This window comes from Tarenaya hassleriana, unplaced genomic scaffold (assembly GCF_000463585.1).
Source record: "Tarenaya hassleriana unplaced genomic scaffold, ASM46358v1 Cleome19, whole genome shotgun sequence".
Taxonomy (NCBI): Eukaryota; Viridiplantae; Streptophyta; class Magnoliopsida; order Brassicales; family Cleomaceae; genus Tarenaya; species Tarenaya hassleriana.
The window spans coordinates 2,116,628-2,138,975 of record NW_010965304.1 but is presented as its reverse complement, the minus strand read 5'-3'; the positions used below and the strand labels follow the sequence as shown (position 1 = coordinate 2,138,975).

Sequence of the window (22,348 nt, the reverse complement as noted above, 5' to 3'; positions counted from 1 at the left end):
ATATAAAGATGATGGCCAAGAGGTTTCATGGGTCATGCACATTGATAGTTCACATGGTTTTGCCTCCTCCATGTTAAACATCAAATTTTGTATGATTGTAATATATGATGGTGGGTCAAGTTAACTCTAATCTTAAATGGAAGAGGGTCAATCATCGTTTTTGGACAGCTTCATATCTACTTCACAAGGGTTTGTCTTCTCAATGTTTGTAATGAAAAGATGAGATGCCACCATCCATAACCATATGCTCTTGTCCATGATATTGACTTGGAGATGGCATTGTTATGTGGGGACCTGAAGTCGCATACCAACATGGCAGCAAGTCTTATTCACTATTTATCACTCTTCCACATGACTGAAAAACTCAGACAATTTTTCTATGGATAAAATACAGTCAGGGCCGCATGAGTTTGGTTCTTGTCTTGCAAAATGTTAGGCAAAAACACTAAGCCACAATTCTTCTGTCGACTTGAAAGACAGAGCCATGTGATGGTTGGTGCTTATTAGCTGATTTTCTTTGCGCCAAATTATGAAGTCTTATCTTCAATTGCCAACTTGAATCTATAAATATATGTTATCAAGTAAATCTCTCGAACTGCACAAGAAAGCTGTCATCTTTGATAGAAAGGGTACACAGAGGAGAAGCCACTTACACAATCAGTTCCATGGCTTTCCGGGTTCTTCGCAGTCTGCATTCGAAGCAACTTTTCCGGCAAGCAAAACCATTCCAATCTGGCGATGTCCCGAAGGGGCACTTTGTGGTTTACGTTGGGGAAAGCCGGAAGAAGAGATTCTTGGTCCCGGTATCGTTCTTGAACGAGCCTTCGTTTCAAGATTTGCTGAGAAAAGCCGAAGAAGAGTTTGGATTCGACCACCCGATGTGCGGACTCACGATACCCTGCAGCGAAGAAGTATTCGCGGATCTCACGTCTCGGCTCAGCAGTTCATTATGATGCAACAACATCTGTTTTGTACATTTTCGATCAGTTTCTTTTTTTTTTCGATGAAAATAGATAGGACGAGGAAAACTCTCCTCCGAACGGGGAACAACAGAGTTGCTTGACTAATGTAACTTAGCTTTGTCTTAACGTTTTTGTGAGTCGAAAATGGCATATGACCTCAATCGAGAATCACGTCCATCTTAGAAGAAGTGTAAATGACCCCACAGTTTAGGTGGGATCCAGTTTTTTTTTTTTAAATAACTTCTACAAATATTGTATTTAAAATTTTAAAATTAGCTCCCAATAACAATATTTACAAAAAAATTATTTTTATGAAAAATTTTAAATTTTATTTTATCGATCAGTACAAATTTAGAAATATCATTTTTAAATTATATATATAACTAAAAATAGATATTTATTTTTATTTAATTATTAAAATAGATATTATTATATAGCATGGTTATAAATATCAGTTACTGAAAACTAAATTATTTAGTTTTTAGTTCCTTTGATTTTGGATCATCTATTATTTATTAGCATTTAAATTTCATACATTTTTCACAGATAAATTTATTAATTATCATAAATTTTATGAATTTTACTCGTATATGGAGGAGATTTCTTTTTATCTCAAGGAGATGTCAAGCAGGGGGGAGACCCAGCTCAACGACTCTGGAGTGCTCTGCCCCCATTTCTCTAATTAAAAAAATATTTCTTTTCTAAATTTTAAAAAAATTAAATAAATTTGATGAATACTCCCATAATAAATTTAAGTTTGTCCTTAAAAATCATAATAAATTTAAAATTATCCCCAATTATAATTTTTTTTTCTTAAATCCGCCAATATGTACAAGTCCCTATAATTATTTGGTGGAATTTGAACCGGTTCCCATTTTTTAAAAAGACAGTGTTTAGAATCTCACGATAAATTTGTTAGAAACATTCATATTTAATTTAATCAACAATGCATTCAATTAAATATTTCCTTGAAACCGTAAGATGAGTTACTGCATGACTGTGAACTTGGGCTCTTGACTACAAATTAAAAAAAAAAAAAACTCTTGAAGCTGAATTTAACCGCATCTCTTGCAATTAATAGGTTACGCATTGATTGAAAATGTGACTTGTAAAATAAAAACCGGTAGCTTTTTTTATCCCTATAAATTTCATATATTTTTTCTCTCATATCATCCAAAACATTTAGCAGATTTCGTAGGTAAGAAGAAAAAAAGAAAACAAGCCGTCCTATTTCTTGTTATATATTATCTACAAGATGGAAAGCAAGTGGAGAATGATCTTTTCAATGATGTTAATTGTGAGTTTGTGCCTCACTGATTGTGTGAAACAAAGTCTAGCGGCGGAAGGGCAACAACCGCAACAACTTCCCGGTTTACCTGGACTCTTCCCACCTGGCGTTTCCGGTTTACCTGGGTTTCCAGATGTGACAAAGTGTGGATCGACGCTCTTCAACATTCCGGGATGCTTGTTGCAAATATCAACGTCAATCTTCACCGGACAGTTTGGAAATATCGGAATTCCATGTTGCAAGGAATTTTTGGATTTAAGTGAAAATTGTTTACCATCCATTTTCCCTCTGAATCCGTTTGTTCCTCTCCTCAAAAGTAGTTGTTCTAAGGCCGTGGCACCTCCTCCTGCATCAAAGTAGATTGTTGGAGATTTTGGATTCATATATGTCGCGATGGTAGAAGTTTGCCATCTATGTCATTATTTGCAAAGATTAATGTAATAATGTTTAGTCAAGAATCAATAACATCTTAATTTAGTCCAAATATAATTTTTTTTTTATTTCCCACATATTTTTCTAACTGAGAAAGAAATAAAGTAATATTTTAAGCCCACAAAATCATTGAGAATCCAAATTTTGGGTAGAGATACATTTACATGTATGAAACCATTACTAACTTATCCAAGAACATCCTCTACATAGAAATGGTTTCCACACAAAAAAGAAAGAGGAGAAAACTGTGTGCGTGTATTTACATAGAGGAAAAACTCAATCGCTACACTAAGACAAAAATAGGTTGGTGTTTTCTCGTCAATGGAGCCGAGAAGTTAGGGTGATGAAAACATGTTGGGGACAAGGGATTGTCAGTCCGCCCATCGGATGGCTGAAACCAAACTCCTCTTCGGATCTACGAAGCAGTTCTTGAAAGGAAGGTTGATCCAAGTACGAAAGAGGCACCAAATATCTCGTCTTCTCTCCCTCGCCGACGTACACCGCAATGTGTCCCTTTGGTACTCTGTTTAGGATCTTCTTCCCACCCAATAGACCTCTCACCAAAGCCATTCCTATTGTCTTCTGGATATACTTCGAGGGAGGAAAAAAATGGACCTTTGATTTCTCTTTTGTTGATGCCAAGAGATTGTTTTGTTTTTGAAAATGGAGTTTGGTTCTGTATATAAAGATGATCGACCAGAGGTTTCATGGGGTATGCACATTGACAGTTCACATGGTTTTGTCTCCTTCATGTTAAACCACAAATTTTGTATGATTGCAATAATGGATTGTTATATATATGATGGTGGGTCAAGTTAACTCTAACCTTAAATGGAAGAGGGTCAATCATCATTTCTGGACAGCTTCATATCTACTTCACAAGGGTTTGTCTTCTCGATGTTTGTAATGAAAAGATGAGTCGCCACCATAACCATATGCTCTTGTCCATGACATTGACTTGGAGATCGTACTTTATGTGGGGACCTGAAGCCGCGTACCAACATGGCAGCAAGTCTTATTCACTATTTATCTGTGGACAAAATAAAGTCCGGGCCGCATGAGTTTGGCAAAAACACTAAGCCAGAACTCTTCTGTCAACTGGAAGGCAAAGCCATGTGATGGTTGGTGCTTATTAGCCGATTTTCATTGGGCCAAATTATGAAGGCCTATCTTCAAGTGCCAACTTCAATCTATAAATATATGTTACCGAGTAAATCTCTCTAACTACACAAGAAAGTTGTCATCTTTCGCAGAAAGGGTACACAGAGAAGAAGACACTTAACACATCAGTTCCATGGCTTTCCGGGTTCTTCGCAGTCTGCAATCAAAGCAACTTTTCCGGCAAGCAAAACCATTTCAATCTGGCGATGTCCCAAAGGGGCACTTTGCGGTTTACGTTGGGGAAAGCCGGAAGAAGAGATTCTTGGTCCCGGTATCGTTCTTGAGCGAGCCTTCGTTTCAAGATTTGCTGAGAAAAGCCGAAGAAGAGTTTGGATTCGATCACCCGACGGGCGGACTCACAATACCCTGCAGCGAAGAAGTATTCGCAGATCTCACGTCTCGACTCAGCAGTTCATTATGATGCAACGATACCAGTTTTTGTAGATTCTGTTTCCCGATCTTGTACATTTTTGGTCGGATTTTTTCCCCCAGGAAAGATGGGACAGGGAAAACTCTCTTCGGAGGAACTAATGTAACATAGCTTTGTGTTAATGTTTTAGTGAGTTGAAGGACCAAAGATTCTGAGTAGTTAATGTTACGAGCGAATTCTTTCCATTTGTTCGCACCCGATCCACTTTGGTTATGCAGATTGTTGTCCTTGAGACTCAAGGGTCCTTCAAAGGCAGCCACAACATGAACACACAGTTAGGACATTCACATGAGATGGAAAACACTCTTTGATCCCCAAATGCCGAATGTCTTCTCACCCTTTCCAAGTGCGTTTTTGATGTCAAGCAACGGTTGGTAATAAAGTGAAGAGAACGAAAATAAAGAATTGACTATCAAACTTGCAAGAACGATAAGATTTGGACAATGTGTTAGAATATTTGTGGCTTTGATACCATATAAAAATATTATATGAAAATCTGACGTGTGATCTCATCTTTATAAAAACCTTACTTGGTTTCCATGACCAAATGATTCATGTGAATTAGAGATTTGTATTATGATTTTATTTGTTGCCTAATGAACAAAGTAGATTTGTATTATGATTTTATTTGTTGCCTAATGAACAAAGTAATTTTATCATCAATTCAGTTATTTGCTTAATAACCGAACGGTTGAAGAAGTTGAATAACCATTCGGGTTAACTGTCGACCCGAATAACCGCGGTTAACCGAACGGTTATTGAGTTTTTTAAATATTTTAACTTTTACCCTCATTATTATTAGTATTATTTTTTTATACTTCACTTTGAACTTTATATATTTCATCTAATAAGCCATAAAATTTAATGTTTTTAATTTTTATCCTAATTATTGAAGTTTAAAGATTTTTTTTTATAATTTTATTGGAGGATTAATCATTTTGTGGATTTATTTGGATAGATATTTTGAAGTTTATGCAGGATTAATAATCTTTTTTTCAAAATATATCATAACCGAACCGAACCGATCTAAAATCGAACCGAATAAACCGAAAATATAACCGTTTGGTTATAATTTTATTATGTAAAAACCGAACCGAACCGAATCGAAACCGAACTGAACCGAACCGATTAAATCTATATAACCGTTTGGGTATGATTTTTTTATAACCGATATAACCGAACCCGAAATAACCGAACCGAAAACCGAAATGGCCACCCTATTTATCACCTAAAAAGGACCTTATTCAAGAACGTTCCCTATGATTCTCTTTAAAGTTAGAAACGGTCCGCCGCCAAACCAAAAGTGGGTCAAACCTTTAAAAAAAAAATCTTTGAAAACCAAATTAGTTCACTTAAATGTCTTGTTGAAACAGAAAAACGAGTTACTGCATGACTGTAATTTTAGGATCTTGTAACCATTTACCACAAATAAAAAACTCTGGAAACTAAATATCACTGTAACTCTTGCATTGCAATTAGTAAGCATTGAATTTAAAATCAAAACCGGCAGCTTTTTGGACCCTATAAATTTCACATATGTTTATTCGTTTCTCATATCAACCAGAGCATTTTGTTGGTAAGAAGAAAAAAAGAAAATAAATCGTCCTATTTCTTGTTGTTTATTATCTAAAGAATGGAGAGCAAGCCGAGAGTGATCTTTTCAATGATGCTAATTGTGAGTTTGTGCCTCACTGATTGTGTGAAACAAAGTCTAGCGGCGGAAGGGCAACAACCGTAACAACTTTCCGGTTTACCTGGACTCTTCCCACCTGGCATTCCCGGTTTAGGGTTTCCAGATGTGACAAAGTGTGGATCGACGCTCTTCAACATCCCGGGATGTTTGTTGCAAATATCAACGTCAATCTTCACAGGACAGTTTGGAAATATCGGAATTTCATGTTGTAAGGAACTTTTGGATTTAACTGAAAATTGTTTACCATCCATTTTCCCTCTAAATCCTTTTGTTCATCTTCTCAAAAGTAGTTGTCCTAAGGTCGTAGCACCTCCTCCTCCATCAAAGTAGATTGTTGGAGATTTTGGATTCATATATGTCGCGGTGGTAGAAGTTTGCTATCTATGTCATTATTTGCTAAGATTAATGTAATAATATTTAGTCAAGAATCAATAACATCTTAATTTAGTCCAAATATAACTTTTTTATTTACCATAGATTTTTCCAACTGAGAAAGAAACAAAGTTATATTTTGAGCCCACAAAATCATTGAGAATCCAAATTTTGGATAGAGATACATTTACATGTATGAAACCATTACTAACTTATCCAAAAACATCCTCTACATAGAAATGGTTTCTCCACATGAGAAAACTGTCTGTGTATATACACGGAGAAAAAACTCAATCACTACACTGAGACAAAAATAAGTTGGTGTTTTCTCGTCAATGGAGCCGAGAAGTTAGGGCGACGAAAACATGTTGGGGACAAGGGATTGTGAGTCCGCCCATCGGATGGCTGAAACCAAACTCCTCTTCGGATTTACGAAGCAGTTGTTGAAAGGAAGGCTGATCCAAGTACGAAAGAGGCACCAAATATCTCGTCTTCTCTCCCTCTCCCACGTACACTGCAATGTGTCCCTTTGGTACTCTGTTTAGATTTTTCTTCCCACCCAATAGACCCCTCGCCAAAGCCATTTATGTTGTGTTCTGAATATAGATCGAGAGAGAAAAAAAAACTTTGGATTTCTTTTTTTGTTGATGCCAAGAGATTGTTATGTTTTGAGAGATAGAGTTTGGTTCTGTATATAAAGATGATGGCCAAGAGGTTTCATGGGTCATGCACATTGATAGTTCACATGGTTTTGCCCTCCTTCATGTTAAACATCAAATTTTGTATGATTGTAATATATGATGGTGGGTCAAGTTAACTCTAATCTTAAATGGAAGAGGGTCAATCATCATCTCTGGACAGCTTCATATCTACTTCACAAGGGTTTGTCTTCTCAATGTTTGTAATGAAAAGATGACATGCCACCATAACCATATGCTCTTGTCCATGACATTGACTTGGATATTGTATTTTTATGTGGAGGCCTGAAGCCGCATACCAACATGGCGACAAGCCTTATTCACTATTTATCACTCTTCCACGTGACTGAAAAACTCGACGATTTTTCTGTGGACAAAATACAGTCAGGGCCGCATGAGTTGGTTCTTGTCTTGCAAAATGTTCGTCAAAAACGCTAAGCCACAATTCTTCTGTCGACTTGAAAGACAAAGCCATGTGATGGTTGGTGCTTATTAGCTGATTTTCTTTGCGCCAAATTATGAAGGCCTATATTCAATTGCCAACTTGAATCTATAAATATATGTTATCAAGTAAATCTCTCGACCTGCACAAGAAAGCTGTCATCTTTGATAGAAAGGGTACACATAGAAGAAGACACTTACACAATCAGTTCCATGGCTTTCCGGGTTCTTCGCAGTCTGCATTCGAAGCAACTTTTCCGGCAAGCAAAACCATTCCAATCTGGCGATGTTCCAAAGGGGCACTTTGCGGTTTACGTTGGGGAAAGCCGGAAGAAGAGATTCTTGGTCCCGGTATCGTTCTTGAACGAGCCTTCGTTTCAAGATTTGCTGAGAAAAGCCGAAGAAGAGTTTGGCTTTGATCATCCGACGGGTGGACTCACGATACCCTGCAGTGAAGAAATATTTGCAGACCTCACGTCTCGGCTCAGCAGTTCATTATGATGCAACAAGACCAGCTTTGTACATTTTCCATCAGTTTCTTTTTGGGCTAGGACGGAGAAAACTCTCCTCGGAACGGAAACACTAGAGTTGCTTAACCAATGTAACTTAGCTTTTGTCTTAAAAGTTTCAGTGAGTCGTCAGATGTAATCTTCTGAGTAATTGACCTTATTGAGCTAAAACTTCTGAGATATTCAAATCCACGCTGCGTGTTAAAACAACAACGCCCGATGAGAACTGCAACTCTCTACCAATGTATGGAGGAAACTGTTTACCTGATCAACTGCGCAAGGTCCTATGTATTTGGATCCAGAGATTCTGGTTAAGGGTTATGACCTGCTTGATAGCACGTATCCCCATTCTGAAGGCCTTTCAAATTGGTAATGTTGGAGATTATCAGTCGACCACATCTGCAAGTGATTTCCAACGAATGGGATCCTACCAAGGAATTGAAAACGATCTCATTTTACACATAATGCCCAGTCAATTGAAAACGATCTTTGAATCTTTTTTTTTTTTTGGGTAAAACGATCTTTGAATCTTGGCATGTATTTATAAGGAATTGGAGAAAATCTCCCTCTCCGCCTTCTCCTGAGAGCGACGAAATTCCAGATTCTGTGAGAGTTCGTAGGCGGCCAAAATTAGCACGATTTTAACGCAATCAGATGTCGGGGACGGTACGGGACGAGAGCCGAAGTGAACGGACGCGGCGAAAGATTTGACCGCCGAACACGGGGATGGAATCGACCGGATTCGGAGTGACGATTTCCATCTTCCCGACCCACTTAAGCGTTCGACGGCGGAGGTGGGGGAGCATCGACTGCTCCGTCTCGATCGATTTTTCAGTCTTCTTCTTCTTCTTCTTCTTCTTCTTCTTCTTCTTCTTCTTCTCCGGCTTCACGCAAACTACAAGTGTCTTAAAATAGATTATGGAAAACGGAACGTTAAAATTCTCTTGTGAATGGTCCGAGATCTGTTTGGATGAAGGCCCAAATCTCGGCCCATTAGTTGATGGGCCTATAATTATTTGGTGGAATTTGAACCGGTCAAACCTAACCCCCTAGGATGTGAGTTAAAACCCTAAAATAAGTTTCTCTTAAAAAGAAACTAAATTAGTTCGATATTCTCCCATTCTTAAAAAGGACTGTGTTTAGAATCTCACGATAAATTCGTTAGAAACATTCACATTAAATTTAATCAACAATGCATTCAATTAAATATTTCCTTGAAACCGTAAGATGAGTTACTGCATGACTGTAAACTTGGGCTCTTGACTACAAATTAAAAAAAAAAAAAACTCTTGAAGCTAAATATAACCGCATCTCTTGCAATTAATAGGTTACGCATTGATTGAAAATGTGACTTGTAAAATAAAAACCGGTAGCTTTTTTTATCCCTATAAATTTCATGTGTTTTATTCTCTCATATCATCCAAAACATTTAACAGATTTCGTAGGTAAGCCGTCCTATTTCTTGTTATATATTATCTACAAGATGGAAAGCAAGTCGAGAGTGATCTTTTCAATGATGCTAATTGTGAGTTTGTGCCTCACTGATCGCTCTTCAACATCCCCGGATGTTTGTTGCAAATATCAACGTCAATCTTCACAGGACAGTTTGGAAATATCGGAATTCCATGTTGCAAGGAACTTTTGGATTTAAGTGAAAATTGTTTACCATCCATTTTTCCTCTAAATCCGTTTGTTCCTCTTCTCAAAAGTAGTTGTTCTAAGGCCGTGGCACCTCCTCCTACATCAAAATAGATTGTTGGAGATTTTGGATTCATCTATGTCGCGGTGGTAGAAGTTTACTATCTATGTCATTATTTACAAAGATTAATGTAATAATGTTTAGTGAAGAATCAATAACATCTTAATTTAGTCCCAATATATTTTTTTTATTTCTGACATATTTTTCTACCTAATCACTGAGAATCCAAATTTTGGGTAGAGATACATTTACATGTATGAAAACAATACTAACTTTCTATCAAGAAGAAAGAGGAGAAAACTGTTTGTGTGTATATACATGGAGAAAAAACTCAATCGCTACACTGAGACAAAAATGCGTTGGTGTTTTCTCGTCAATGGAGCCGAGAAGTTAAGGCGACGAAAACATGCTCGGGACAAGGGATTGTTAGTCCGCCCATCGGATGGCTGAAACCAAACTCCTCTTCGGATTTACGAAGCAGTTGTTGAAAGGAAGGCTGATCCAAGTACGAAAGAGGCACCAAATATCTCGTCTTCTCTCCCTCGCCGACGTATACTGCAATGTATCCCTTTGGTACTCTCTTTTGGATCTTCTTCCCACCCATTAGACCTCTCACCAAAGCCATTTATATTGTCTTCTGAATAAATTTTGAGGGAGGAAAAAAAGAACTTTTGATTTCTTTTTTAAGTTGATGCCAATAGATTGTTGTGTTTTTGGGAGATGGAGTTTGGTTCTATATATAAAGAACCAGAGGTTTCATATATGGGACATGCACATTGATAGTTCACATGGTTTTGTCTCTCTCATGTTAAACCACGAATGATGTATGGTTGTAATATAAGATGGTGGGTCAAGTTAGCTCTAATCTTAAGTGGAAGAGGGTCAATCATCTTTTCTGAACAGCTTCATATCTGCTTCACAAGGGTTTGTCTTCTCGATGTTTGTAATGAAAAGATGAGATGCCACCATCCATAACCATATGCTCTTGTCCATGACATGGACTTGGAGATTGTATTTTTATGTGGGGGCCTGAAGCCGCATACCAAAGAGCAAGCTCACATGACAATTTTTCCGTGGACAAAGTACAGTTCGGAGCGGCAAATCACTAAGCCACAATTCTTCTGTCGACTTGAAGGACAAAGTCATGTGATGGTTGGTGCTTATTAGTTGATTTTCTTTTCCATCTTCAAGTGCCGACTTCAATCTATAAATATATGTTACTAAGTAACTCTCTTGAACTACACAAGAAAGCTGTCATCTTTGGAAGAAAGGGTAAACAGAGAAGAAGACACTTAACACATCAGTTCCATGGCTTTCCGGGTTCTTCGCAGTCTGCAATCAAAGCAAATTTTCCGCCAAGCAAAACCATTCCAATCTGGCGATGTCCCAAAGGGGCACCTTGCGGTTTACGTTGGGGAAAGCCGGAAGAAGAGATTCTTGGTCCCGGTATCGTTCTTGAACAAGCCTTCGTTTCAAGATTTGCTAAGAAAAGCCGAAGAAGAGTTTGGATTCGATCACCCGATGGGCGGACTCACGTTACCCTGCAGCGAAGAAGTATTCGCACATCTCACGTCTCGACTCAACAGTTCATTATGATGCAACAGTACCAGCTTTGTACATTTTCGATCTTTCTTTTTTTTTTTGGCTTAACCAATGTAACTTAGCTTTTGTCTTAAAAGTTTTAGTGAGAGGTTAGATGTAATGTTACGAGTAATTGACGTTATTGAGCTTAAACTTCTGAGATATTCAAATTCATGATCTCTTCCAACTGTGATTTACTGCGAATTCAAACTACCCAGTGAATTTTTAAATCTTAACTTTTAAATTTTAAAACTTCTAATTGATAAATGTGATAGTGTCGATATTAATACAAAAAAAATTGAATCAACGTAAATATTATAGAATAACAAGTAATAGAAAAAGTATTTGAATCGAATTTAATAAAAAATAAATTAATCAAATCAATCTAGAAATAACATTTTTTAAGTAAATATTTTAATAAATCTAACGAAATTAAGATTAGAATCGAAACTTTTTAAAATAATCTACAAATCTACTTTAAAAAAGGAATGGGCGCATTTGGTTGGTATACGACGTCTGTTTTTCATCATCGAAAGTTACTTTTTTTTCTTCATATTAAAATTAAAATTGTAATGCCACGTAGGTAATGTTAAAGCCCATCAACTAATGGGCCGATATTTGAGCCTTCATCCAAACAGATCTCGGACCATTCACGGGAGAATTTTAAACTCTCCGTTTTCTAGAATCTATTTTAGACACGTAGTTTGCGTGAAGAAGAAGAAGAAGAAGAAGAAGAAGAATCGATCGAGACGGAGTAGTGGATACTCCCCCCACCTCCGCCGTCGTGGGTTGGGAAGATGGAAATCGTCACTCCGAATCCGGTCGGTTCCATCCCCGTGTTCGGCGGTCAAATCTTTCGCCGCGTCCGTTCACTTCGGCTCTCGTCCCGTACCGTCCCCGACATCTGATTGCGTTAAAATCGTGCTAATTTTGGCCGCCTACGAGCTCTCACAGAATCTGGAATTTCGTCGCTCTCAGGAGAAGGCGGAGAGGGAGTTTTTCTCCAATTCCTTATAAATACATGCCAAGATTCAAAGATCGTTCAATTGACTGGGCATTATGTGTAAAATGAGATCGTTTTCAATTCCTTGGTAGGATCCCATTCGTTGGAAATCACTTGCAGATGTGGTCGACTGATAATCTCCAACATTACCAATTTGAAAGGCCTTCAGAATGGGGATACGTGCTATCAAGCAGGTCATAACCCTTAACCAGAATCTCTGGATCCAAATACATAGGACCTTGCGCAGTTGATCAGGTAAACAGTTTCCTCCATACATTGGTAGAGAGTTGCAGTTCTCATCGGGCGTTGTTGTTTTAACACGCAGCGTGGATTTGAATATCTCAGAAGTTTTAGCTCAATAAGGTCAATTACTCAGAAGATTACATCTGACGACTCACTGAAACTTTTAAGACAAAAGCTAAGTTACATTGGTTAAGCAACTCTAGTGTTTCCGTTCCGAGGAGAGTTTTCTCCGTCCTAGCCCAAAAAGAAACTGATGGAAAATGTACAAAGCTGGTCTTGTTGCATCATAATGAACTGCTGAGCCGAGACGTGAGGTCTGCAAATATTTCTTCACTGCAGGGTATCGTGAGTCCACCCGTCGGATGATCAAAGCCAAACTCTTCTTCGGCTTTTCTCAGCAAATCTTGAAACGAAGGCTCGTTCAAGAACGATACCGGGACCAAGAATCTCTTCTTCCGGCTTTCCCCAACGTAAACCGCAAAGTGCCCCTTTGGAACATCGCCAGATTGGAATGGTTTTGCTTGCCGGAAAAGTTGCTTCGAATGCAGACTGCGAAGAACCCGGAAAGCCATGGAACTGATTGTGTAAGTGTCTTCTTCTATGTGTACCCTTTCTATCAAAGATGACAGCTTTCTTGTGCAGGTCGAGAGATTTACTTGATAACATATATTTATAGATTCAAGTTGGCAATTGAATATAGGCCTTCATAATTTGGCGCAAAGAAAATCAGCTAATAAGCACCAACCATCACATGGCTTTGTCTTTCAAGTCGACAGAAGAATTGTGGCTTAGTGATTTGCCGCTCCGAACTGTACTTTGTCCACGGAAAAATTGTCATGTGAGCTTGCTCTTTGGTATGCGGCTTCAGGCCCCCACATAAAAATACAATCTCCAAGTCCATGTCATGGACAAGAGCATATGGTTATGGATGGTGGCATCTCATCTTTTCATTACAAACATCGAGAAGACAAACCCTTGTGAAGCAGATATGAAGATGATTGACCCTCTTCCATTTAAGATTAGAGTTAACTTGACCCACCATCATATATTACAATCATACAAAATTTGATGTTTAACATGAAGGAGGGCAAAACCATGTGAACTATCAATGTGCATGACCCATGAAACCTCTTGGCCATCATCTTTATATACAGAACCAAACTCTATCTCTCAAAACATAACAATCTCTTGGCATCAACAAAAAAAGAAATCCAAAGTTTTTTTTTCTCTCTCGATCTATATTCAGAACACAACATAAATGGCTTTGGCGAGGGGTCTATTGGGTGGGAAGAAAAATCTAAACAGAGTACCAAAGGGACACATTGCAGTGTACGTGGGAGAGGGAGAGAAGACGAGATATTTGGTGCCTCTTTCGTACTTGGATCAGCCTTCCTTTCAAGAACTACTTCGTGAATCCGAAGAGGAGGAGAGGGAGAGAAGACGAGATATTTGGTGCCTCTTTCGTACTTGGATCAGCCTTCCTTTCAAGAACTACTTCGTGAATCCGAAGAGGAGTTTGGTTTCAGCCATCCGATGGGCGGACTGACAATCCCTTGTCCCCAACATGTTTTCGTCGCCCTAACTTCTCGGCTCCATTGACGAGAAAACACCAACATATTTTTGTCTCAGTGTAGCGATTGAGTTTTTTCTCCATGTAAATACACCACACAGTTTTCTCCTCTTTCTTCTTTGTGGGAAAGCCATTTCTATGTAGAGGATGTTCTTGGAGAAGTTAGTAATGGTTTCATACATGTAAATGTATCTCTACCCAAAATTTGGATTCTCAATGATTTTGTGGGCTCAAAATATGACTTTGTTTCTTTGTGAGTTAGAAAAATCGGTGGGCAATAAAAAACAATTATATTGGGACTAAATTAAGATGTTATTGATTCTTGACTAAATATTATTACATTAATTTTTGCAAATAATGACATAGATAGCAAACTTCTACCACCGCGACATATATGAATCCAAAATCTCCAACAATCTATTTTGATGGAGGAGGAGGTGCTACGGCCTTAGAACAACTACTTTTGAGAAGAGGAACAAACGGATTTAGAGGGAAAATGGATGGTAAACAATTTTCACTTAAATCCAAAAGTTCTTTGCAACATGGAATTCCGATATTTCCAAACTGTCCTATGAAGATTGACGTTGATATTTGCAACAAGCATCCCGGGATGAGCGTCGACCCGCACTTCGTCAAATCCGGAAACCCCAAACCGGGTGGAAAAAATCCTGGTAAACCGGGAATACCAGGCAGAAAGAGTCCAGATAAATCGGGAAGTTGTTGCAGTTGTTGCCCTTCGGCCGCTAGACTTTGTTTTACACAATCAGTGAGGCACAAACTCACAATTAAAATCATTGAAAAAATCACTCTCCACTTGCTTTCCATCTTGTAGATAATAAACAACAAGAAATAGGACGGCTTGTTTTCTTTTTTTCTTCTTACCTACGAATAAACATATGTGAAATTTATAGGGTCAAAAAAGCTGCCGGTTATAAGAGCCTAAGATTACAGTCATGCAGTAACTCGTTTTTCTGTTTCTAACAAATTTATCGCAAGATTTTAAATATTATCTATTTAAGAGTAGAAGAATATCGAACTAATTTGGTTTTCAAAGAATTTATTTTTTTAAGGTTTGAACCACTTTGGTTTGGCGGCGGACCGTTTCTAACTTTAGAGAAAGAAATATATTGTTATAACTACTCACAATCTTTGATCCTTCAACTCACTAAAACATTAAGACAAAGTTGTGTTACATTAGTTCCTCCGAAGAGAGTTTTCTTCTCCCATCTTTTCTCAGGGGAAAACCGATGAAAAATGTACAAGTTCGGGAAACAGAATCTACAAAACTGGTATTGTTGCATCATAATGAACTGCTGAGCCGAGACGTGAGATCCGCGAATACTTCTTCGCTGCAGGGTATCGTGAGTCCTCCCATCGGGTGATCGAATCCAAACTCTTCTTCGGCTTTTCTCAGCAAATCTTGAAACGAAGGCTCATTCAAGAATGACACCGGGACCAAGAATCTCTTCTTCCGGCTTTCCCCAACGTAAACCGCAAGGTGCCCCTTTGGAACACCGCTGGAGTTTGAGGGCGTGAATGATTTTGCTTGGCGGAAAATTTGCTTTGATTGCAGACTGCGAAGAACCCGGAAAGCCATGGAACTGACGTGTTAAGTGTCTTCTTCTCTGTTTACCCTTTCTTCCAAAGATGACAGCTTTCTTGTGTAGTTCAAGAGAGTTACTTAGTAACATATATTTATAGATTGAAGTTGGCACTTGAAGATAGGCCTTCGTAATTTGGCGCAAAATAAAATCAGCGAATAAGCACCAACCATCACATGGCTTTGTCGTCCAGTCGACAGAAGAATTGTGGCTTAGTGATTTTGACGAACATTTCGCAAGACAAGAACCAAACTCATGCGGCCCTGACTGTATTTTGTCCAAAGAAAAATCGTCGAGTGTTTCAGTCATGAGGAAGAGTGATAAGTAGTGAATAAGACTTGCTTCCATGTTGGTATGCGGCTTCAGGTCCCCACATAAAAATGCCATCTCCAAGTCAATGTCATGGACAAGAGCATATGGGTATGGATGGTGGCATCTCATATTTTCATTACAAACATCGAGAAGACAAACCCTTGTGAAGCAGATATGAAGCTGTCCAGAAACGATCATTGACCCTCTCCCATTTAAGATTCGAGTAAATTCGACCCACCATCATATATTACAACCATACAGCATTTGTGGTTTAACATGAGGGAGACAAAACCATGTGAACTGTCAATGTGCATGCCCCATATATGAAACCTCTGGTCGATCATCTTTATATACAGAGTCAAACTCCATTTTCAAAAGCAAAACAATCTCTTGGCATCAACAAAAACAAGAAATCAAAAGTTCCTTTTATTTTCTTCCTTCGAGGTATATTCAGAAGACAATAGGGATATAATGGCTTTGGTGAGAGGTCTATTGGGTGCGAAGAAGATCCTAAATAGAGTACCAAAGGGACACATTGCGGTGTACGTGGGAGAGGGAGAGAAGACGAGATATTTGGTGCCTCTTTCGTACTTGGATCATCCTTCCTTTCAACAACTGCTTCGTAAATCCGAAGAAGTGTTTGGTTTCAGCCATCCGATGGGGCGGACTGACAATCCCTTGTCCCGAGCATGTTTTCGTCGCCCTAACTTCTCGGCTCCATTGAAGATGTTTTCTTAAGAAGACACAAATATTTTTGTCTAAGTGTTGTAAATAGACACACATACTCTTTTTTCCTCTTTCTTCTTGATAGAAAAAGTGTATGCAGAACAGAGAACGTTCTTGGATAAGTTTAATATTGTTTCCATGCATATAGATGTGTATATGTGCCCAGAGATAATCAAACACAAATCGGATTCCCAATGATTTTCGATAGAATGACACAAATGATTTGTTTCTTTTTCCGAGGGTAAAATCTGTCGCAAATAAAAATGGTTATATCGAGACCAAATATGTTATTACTAAACATAATTATTTCAATATCTTTATCAATAACAAACATAGATACTCCTGCAAACTTCTATCTCCACCATATATAAAAATTCAAAAACTCCTATGTTCTACTTTGCTGCAGGAGGAGCTGCAACAGCCTTAGAACAACTACTTTTGAGAAGAGGAACAAACGGATTCAGAGGAAAAATTGATGGTAAACAATTTTCGCTTAAATCCAAAAGTTCTTTGCAACATGGAATTCCGACGTTTCCAAACTGCCCTGTGAAGATTGACGTTGATATTTGCAGCAAACATCCCGGAATATTGAACAGCGTCGACCCGCACTTTGTCAAATCCGGAAAACCGGGTAAACCGGGCGGGAAAAGTCCAGGAAAACCGGGAACACCGGGTGGAAAAAGTCCAGGTAAACCGGGAAGCTGTTGCGGTTGTTGCCCTTCCGCCGCTAGGCTTTGTTTCGCGCAATCAGTGATGCACAAACTCACGACTAGCAACGTTGAAAAGATCACCCTCCATTTGCTCTCCATTTTGTAGATAATAATATAACAAGAAATAGATCGGCTTTTTTTTTTTCTTATCTGTTGAATTGTTTTGGATGATATGTGAAACGAATAAACATACGAAATTTATAGGGTCCAAAAAGCTGCCGGTTTTAATTTTACAATCAATGCTTACTAATGGCAAGAGTTAAAGTGATATTTACTTTCAAGAGTTTTTACTTGTAGTCAATGGTTATAATAAGAACCTAAGACTATAGTCATGCCGTATTTAATTTGATGTATATACTAAATATGAATATGAATGTTTCTAACAAATTTATTCCAAGATTCTAAACGCTGCCCATTCAAGAATATGAGACCATCGAACTAATTTAGTTTTAAAACTTAATATTATTATTACTAATATTAGAACCGTTGATAATTTCTTTTTTTTTCCCGATAAAATTACGTTGTTCGTTAGACAAAAAAATAAAATCATAATACAAAGCTCTAATTCACATCTATCTATTTCGGTCCGTTAATTTTTCCGTGGTACTTCATGTTATTTTGTCGGTGTCCACTAATCAAATTCATTTTTAATACTATATAATATACCACTCACCTCAACTAAAAGTACAAAATCTTTACTTAATAAATTTTGTGTTCTTTAATATTCGATTTTGTCTATCAATATTTTTTCTATCATAATTCGTATTATTGTGTTCGTCGTAAAAGTTTTTCAGTTTTACTTTTTTTTTTGATGGGAAACCCCTAACCTACGACCCTTCGGGTCGGATACCGGATACCGCAACGCCTCTCAGCTCATAGACCGGACGAGAACGGCATCAGGACATTATCGCGGACCTGAAAAAACCCACCGCCCTGAGAATTGTCATTAACCACTAGGCCGGAGAACTCCCCCATACTTTTACTTTTTACTACAATATATGCACTGAAAAAATCTTAAAACAGTGATAAATTTTCATTTTCGTAACCAAGTTTGTTCAAATTCAGTGCGAGAGACGTATTTTCGTCGTAATTTATTGGAAATTATTATTATTATCCGTCTTATTGCAAGCAAAATAAACATTAACATATAAAACATTTACTTAAAACATTAACATAGAAACATGTTAGAAAGTCTATTTGCAAAAAAAGTAAAAGTAACATGAGCATTTTGGACAAGGACAAACGGGAAGGGGAATTGTCTCTTTTATCCATATTTTGAGTTTTTTTTATACTTTTATTATTATTAATTTTATATTTTCCCATTTCGATTTCATTAAATATTTTGGATTTTCGTTTTGTATTTTTAATTTTAAAACTACAGAATATTCCGCGTAGAAAAGTTTTTGGAAAATAATTTATAACATCGTGTCTTTCTTGTTCTAAACTAAAGTACCCAATTTTCCACTGATCAACATCTCATGGAATCGCTAATTGGGGAACGATTCATCATGGATTGTCCCGTAAAATCTCTCACGCGAAGATGAAAAGTTCATCTTTCTGAGATTTTAGTCCAATTACCCCCGAAAGCGTCATTCATTATCGTTCAAGTTCTGTTGAATTGGTCTCGAAGGTGAATCTCGCTGTTCATGTGGTGACTCCGAGAATCTGAAGGAAAACAAAGGAGTTAGGTATGATTTGAATTCTGTTCTTGTGCGTTATTAGGGTTCTTTTCATTCATATGCAATTATGCATAGCCCCTTTTAGTTTCTTAAATCGACATTTTGGTTAGGGTTTTTGGGCATTGTGGGTTTTGATAGAGAGTTCAAGTTTTGGAGGTGGGTATTCGTCAAAGTCAACAACTTAATCTTACCTGAGATTATGTTGTGATGATTCTTTGTTTATAGATTTCCAATGAATTGGGATAAAGGAAAGGGAATTGATCCACAGAATAGTAGCGGAAGTGACAGTGAGAAAGATGAGCCATTTCTTACAGAGGATGGTTATGCTGAACAGTGTACTGAAGTCAATGATGAAATGGGGATTCCTTGGCAAAGAATGAAATGGACTGATGATGTTATTAGGCTTCTTATTTCTGTAGTTGCGAGTATCGACGATGATGGTTTGATAGATGGCGGAGCTGAGGAGGGCCTCAAAAGCAAGCATGGTTGTTTACATAAAAAGGGTAAGTGGAAAATGGTTTCGAAAATCATGATCGGTAAAGGCTGTCGTGTCTCGCCACAGCAATGCGAAGACAAGTTTAACGATCTGAACAAGAGATACAAGAAGTTGAACGATATTCTTGGGAGGAATATCAGTTGCAGTGTTGTGGAAAATCCTTCCCTTATGGACTCAATGTCTCACCTGTCAGCTAAAGCTAAGGATGAAGTGAGGAAGATTCTGAACTCGAAGCACTTGTTTTACAAGGAAATGTGTGCTTACCATAATGGGCAAAATTTACCGGATTGCCATTATCTCGATCACCAGGGTTCTGCCCTCATGCCTGTCGATGGATGCTCAAGAGAGATCAACAAGGTTGATGATGATGGTGATGATGATGACGATGAAAAATATTCAAGTGACGAGAGCGATGACGACGATGACTCAGACAGTGAAGATGAGGATGGCGATAACGGTATTCAGGCAAGTGAACAACATGTCGGGCTGGATAGTTTTAGGGCACAAATGTCTAGAATTTTTAAAGACCCAACAAAGTCATCACGGGAACGAAAAGACTGGATCAAGAAAAAGAAATTGGTCATCCATAAGCAAAGAGCCATTATTCAGACCCGAGCTTTCCAAATTGACAAGCAATGTTTCAAGTGGCTGAGGTATTGCAGCAAGAAAAATGAAGAGCTTGAGGGGTTGAGGATGGAAAACGAGGTGATGAGAATAGAAAACGAGCAGAGCTTGTTGCGGTTGAAGCAGAAAGAGTTAGAGTTAGGTTTGGGAAGGTCGGAGACATATTTCGACTGCTCATATCATGGAACGGGCAATCATCAATAGTACTTCTGGACATCACCCATGTAAGACTTTCTTCTAAAGATTTATTTTTTCAAGTTATTTCATCTATACAGAGGCTTTTACCATAAGTTACATCTACTGGTAAGCAAATGGGATTCTAGACTATGTGGTTAGTGGGTTCATAACTTGGGACTCTAATATTTGGTTCTTTGGTAATACAGAGCTCAAGCGAATTATTTCCGGTATTAAAGCAAAGTTACATAAGATCCAAATATCAACCAAACTCCCCAAAAGCCTGGACAGAACTGACTTTAGGTTTATATTTCCTAAACATATGAAAATATTGACTGTAAGATAGCATTTGTGGGTTTATTGCGGATTGCTTATTTACTCTTAGAGAGGTTTATCTATTTTACTAAATCGGTATTTTTCATAACATTTACTCACTTTTTGGATGTGATGTTCTTCTGTTTGCACACTGAGCTGTTCTAGTATTTGTCTTCCACATGTACTTCGGTTTTGTTTCAGTTGACATGGAATTGCCGTTAAATCGTACTTCTCTCTCTGGCTTCTGTGGATTGGTTCAGGTTTTGAAAACGTTTGGCTGTATTGTGATAATGAATATTTCATTGTCACATATTATCGATTGAATATGAGGAAATGTTTGGATCATCATATCAGCAAGTTCTTCCCCTTAGGTCCTGAACTGATCTTTGGTATCAGTTTCCAAGACATGAAAGATAGACCGATATTTGATCTGTTCTTCTTTGCAGGTTTCTCGGCCGGCTTTGCGTTATGCCGTGTTCTATGGCTGATTCATTCCCTATCTAACCGAGGTAACAAGATCCATTTTCTTTACTTCTTTCCCTCGTTCACCATGGGCTCGGTTGTTCTAATGGCCAATTGTGAATACGTGTGACCATGTTAACCTAAATTCATGTCATTGGGGAGGAGAAAAAGGGGAAAAGATTGGAAATTTCTTCAAGGGTCCTTCTGATGAAAGAGAAAAATCACTCAGAACAGTTGCATATTATGATCAATAGACAATGTGTGCTTTTCTGTGCTTTGTCTCTGAGTGACTTTGCTCTCTTTGTCTTGTCATGTGTTACAATGACAAAAAGAATGTGGGAATGTGATGATTCTTCCTTGCTTGCACGCTAGGTTTTGCCTCAACTCTCTCTCTCTCCCCCCCCCCCTCTCCCTCTCTCTCTACACATGTCTGACAGCCTTTGATATCTTTGTCAGGGCATGTTTTATTACATCAGCCTCAGAATAGCCTTTTGGTTCTCTCTGTTACTTTCCCAAATTTGTGATTTTTTTTTAAAATTTTTATTTTCAAGGAAATGATTATCTTTGAGGAAAGGTTTATGAGAATGTGAATATGATTGGATGAACAAAATTATTGGGATGCTCTTTGTGTTTTTGTGGGGTCTTCCTTTGCTTACCTTAATGCTAATTCTTTTTTTGGATCCATTATAATAAATAATAATGATGATCTCACATTTCATTCCATTTCATTCCTTTTTTTCACAGGTGGACTAAAAAAAAGATGATGTAAGGGTATGTATGTATGTATAACAATACATGTATGTATGTTGTACAATGCACTCACTCGATATATATCTCCATTGAAGTGTTGTGGACAAGTGGAATCATAGCTTCTTTCTTCTAGCCTAAGTATGTATACTTTGTGTTTTGGATATGATTGTTCATATTCTTGTTTTCTTTTTTGTACACTATTTATAAAGCTAAAGCTAAAATATTATTTTTTTTAATTTAGTATATTTGAAAAAAATCCTCATCTCTGTGTTTTATCAAAAGAGAAAACACCTTGACAATGGGAATATATATATATATATATATAACAGAGCAGAAAAGTTCAATTAAAAATTTAGATCGAATTAATGAGAAATATGAGACAAACAAAATATTTATACCAACATAATTATTATATAT

At 37.7% G+C, this 22,348-nt stretch overlaps 14 protein-coding genes and 1 pseudogene across 15 annotated transcripts; 8 read left to right on the top strand and 7 right to left on the bottom strand.

The window, feature by feature from the left end:
• Positions 1–422: 422 nt before the first annotated feature.
• LOC109116587 (auxin-induced protein 15A-like) lies at positions 423–1,123 on the top strand. The gene has a single exon (XM_019202267.1). It carries the CDS (start codon positions 666–668, stop codon positions 951–953), a length of 288 nt encoding a protein of 95 aa, XP_019057812.1. The 5' UTR covers positions 423–665; the 3' UTR covers positions 954–1,123.
• Positions 1,124–2,217: 1,094 nt separating this feature from the next.
• LOC104811298 lies at positions 2,218–2,610 on the top strand. The gene has a single exon (XM_010537958.1). It carries the CDS (start codon positions 2,218–2,220, stop codon positions 2,608–2,610), a length of 393 nt encoding a protein of 130 aa, XP_010536260.1.
• Positions 2,611–2,787: 177 nt separating this feature from the next.
• LOC104811139 (auxin-responsive protein SAUR21-like) lies at positions 2,788–3,354 on the bottom strand. The gene has a single exon (XM_010537743.1). The coding sequence runs from the start codon at positions 3,250–3,252 to the stop codon at positions 3,001–3,003; it is 252 nt and encodes an 83-aa protein (XP_010536045.1). The 5' UTR covers positions 3,253–3,354; the 3' UTR covers positions 2,788–3,000.
• Positions 3,355–3,833: 479 nt separating this feature from the next.
• LOC104811137 (auxin-responsive protein SAUR21-like) lies at positions 3,834–4,458 on the top strand. The gene has a single exon (XM_010537740.2). It carries the CDS (start codon positions 3,977–3,979, stop codon positions 4,262–4,264), a length of 288 nt encoding a protein of 95 aa, XP_010536042.1. The 5' UTR covers positions 3,834–3,976; the 3' UTR covers positions 4,265–4,458.
• Positions 4,459–6,470: 2,012 nt separating this feature from the next.
• On the bottom strand, positions 6,471–7,773 carry LOC104811138 (auxin-responsive protein SAUR21-like). 2 transcript variants are annotated; one of them, XM_019202248.1, is made up of 2 exons: positions 7,679–7,773; positions 6,471–7,562 (listed from the first exon to the last, which is right to left on the bottom strand). In XM_019202248.1, the coding sequence occupies exon 2, from the start codon at positions 6,920–6,922 to the stop codon at positions 6,671–6,673; it is 252 nt and encodes an 83-aa protein (XP_019057793.1). In that variant the 5' UTR covers positions 6,923–7,562; positions 7,679–7,773; the 3' UTR covers positions 6,471–6,670. The 2 variants fall into 2 exon arrangements, with proteins under 2 accessions (XP_019057793.1, XP_019057794.1); XM_019202249.1 differs by having other exon boundaries at positions 6,471–7,586; positions 7,679–7,770.
• LOC109116577 (auxin-induced protein 15A-like) lies at positions 7,602–8,178 on the top strand. Its single transcript, XM_019202247.1, has one exon. It carries the CDS (start codon positions 7,691–7,693, stop codon positions 7,976–7,978), a length of 288 nt encoding a protein of 95 aa, XP_019057792.1. The 5' UTR covers positions 7,602–7,690; the 3' UTR covers positions 7,979–8,178.
• A 1,353-nt stretch (positions 8,179–9,531) lies between these two features.
• LOC104811297 lies at positions 9,532–9,738 on the top strand (the record flags this gene model as incomplete). Its single annotated transcript, XM_019202258.1, has 1 exon — positions 9,532–9,738. A coding segment is annotated over one exon (207 nt), but the record flags the coding sequence as incomplete, so codon positions are not given.
• A 125-nt stretch (positions 9,739–9,863) lies between these two features.
• Positions 9,864–10,374, bottom strand: LOC104811136 (auxin-responsive protein SAUR21-like). The gene has a single exon (XM_010537739.1). It carries the CDS (start codon positions 10,308–10,310, stop codon positions 10,059–10,061), a length of 252 nt encoding a protein of 83 aa, XP_010536041.1. The 5' UTR covers positions 10,311–10,374; the 3' UTR covers positions 9,864–10,058.
• Positions 10,375–10,760: 386 nt separating this feature from the next.
• Positions 10,761–11,430, top strand: LOC109116588 (auxin-induced protein 15A-like). The gene is made up of 2 exons (XM_019202269.1): positions 10,761–10,837; positions 10,933–11,430. The coding sequence occupies exon 2, from the start codon at positions 10,994–10,996 to the stop codon at positions 11,279–11,281; it is 288 nt and encodes a 95-aa protein (XP_019057814.1). The 5' UTR covers positions 10,761–10,837; positions 10,933–10,993; the 3' UTR covers positions 11,282–11,430.
• Positions 11,431–12,596: 1,166 nt separating this feature from the next.
• LOC109116578 (auxin-induced protein 15A-like) lies at positions 12,597–13,174 on the bottom strand. Its single transcript, XM_019202251.1, has one exon. The coding sequence runs from the start codon at positions 13,082–13,084 to the stop codon at positions 12,797–12,799; it is 288 nt and encodes a 95-aa protein (XP_019057796.1). The 5' UTR covers positions 13,085–13,174; the 3' UTR covers positions 12,597–12,796.
• A 1,325-nt stretch (positions 13,175–14,499) lies between these two features.
• Positions 14,500–14,907, bottom strand: LOC104811296. The gene has a single exon (XM_010537956.1). The coding sequence runs from the start codon at positions 14,905–14,907 to the stop codon at positions 14,500–14,502; it is 408 nt and encodes a 135-aa protein (XP_010536258.1).
• Positions 14,908–15,207: 300 nt separating this feature from the next.
• LOC104811135 (auxin-responsive protein SAUR21-like) lies at positions 15,208–15,922 on the bottom strand. Its single transcript, XM_010537737.2, has one exon. It carries the CDS (start codon positions 15,677–15,679, stop codon positions 15,383–15,385), a length of 297 nt encoding a protein of 98 aa, XP_010536039.1. The 5' UTR covers positions 15,680–15,922; the 3' UTR covers positions 15,208–15,382.
• Positions 15,923–16,376: 454 nt separating this feature from the next.
• LOC104811133 lies at positions 16,377–16,916 on the top strand (annotated as a pseudogene).
• An 83-nt stretch (positions 16,917–16,999) lies between these two features.
• On the bottom strand, positions 17,000–17,619 carry LOC104811131. The gene has a single exon (XM_010537736.1). The coding sequence runs from the start codon at positions 17,528–17,530 to the stop codon at positions 17,114–17,116; it is 417 nt and encodes a 138-aa protein (XP_010536038.1). The 5' UTR covers positions 17,531–17,619; the 3' UTR covers positions 17,000–17,113.
• A 1,234-nt stretch (positions 17,620–18,853) lies between these two features.
• Positions 18,854–22,157, top strand: LOC104811130. The gene is made up of 4 exons (XM_010537735.1): positions 18,854–19,119; positions 19,336–20,454; positions 21,166–21,228; positions 21,926–22,157. The coding sequence occupies exon 2, from the start codon at positions 19,343–19,345 to the stop codon at positions 20,432–20,434; it is 1,092 nt and encodes a 363-aa protein (XP_010536037.1). The 5' UTR covers positions 18,854–19,119; positions 19,336–19,342; the 3' UTR covers positions 20,435–20,454; positions 21,166–21,228; positions 21,926–22,157.
• Positions 22,158–22,348: the final 191 nt, after the last annotated feature.

Coding starts and splice junctions, on each gene's coding strand:
- LOC104811138 (XM_019202248.1), bottom strand. CDS start 6,922: ATGGCTTTGGCGAGGGGTCTATTGGGTGGGAAGAAAAATCTAAACAGA.
- LOC104811139 (XM_010537743.1), bottom strand. CDS start 3,252: ATGGCTTTGGTGAGAGGTCTATTGGGTGGGAAGAAGATCCTAAACAGA.
- LOC104811136 (XM_010537739.1), bottom strand. CDS start 10,310: ATGGCTTTGGTGAGAGGTCTAATGGGTGGGAAGAAGATCCAAAAGAGA.
- LOC104811131 (XM_010537736.1), bottom strand. CDS start 17,530: ATGGAGAGCAAATGGAGGGTGATCTTTTCAACGTTGCTAGTCGTGAGT.
- LOC104811137 (XM_010537740.2), top strand. CDS start 3,977: ATGGCTTTCCGGGTTCTTCGCAGTCTGCAATCAAAGCAACTTTTCCGG.
- LOC109116577 (XM_019202247.1), top strand. CDS start 7,691: ATGGCTTTCCGGGTTCTTCGCAGTCTGCATTCGAAGCAACTTTTCCGG.
- LOC104811296 (XM_010537956.1), bottom strand. CDS start 14,907: ATGGAAAGCAAGTGGAGAGTGATTTTTTCAATGATTTTAATTGTGAGT.
- LOC104811298 (XM_010537958.1), top strand. CDS start 2,218: ATGGAAAGCAAGTGGAGAATGATCTTTTCAATGATGTTAATTGTGAGT.
- LOC109116578 (XM_019202251.1), bottom strand. CDS start 13,084: ATGGCTTTCCGGGTTCTTCGCAGTCTGCATTCGAAGCAACTTTTCCGG.
- LOC109116588 (XM_019202269.1), top strand. CDS start 10,994: ATGGCTTTCCGGGTTCTTCGCAGTCTGCAATCAAAGCAAATTTTCCGC.
- LOC104811135 (XM_010537737.2), bottom strand. CDS start 15,679: ATGGCTTTCCGGGTTCTTCGCAGTCTGCAATCAAAGCAAATTTTCCGC.
- LOC104811130 (XM_010537735.1), top strand. CDS start 19,343: ATGAATTGGGATAAAGGAAAGGGAATTGATCCACAGAATAGTAGCGGA.
- LOC109116587 (XM_019202267.1), top strand. CDS start 666: ATGGCTTTCCGGGTTCTTCGCAGTCTGCATTCGAAGCAACTTTTCCGG.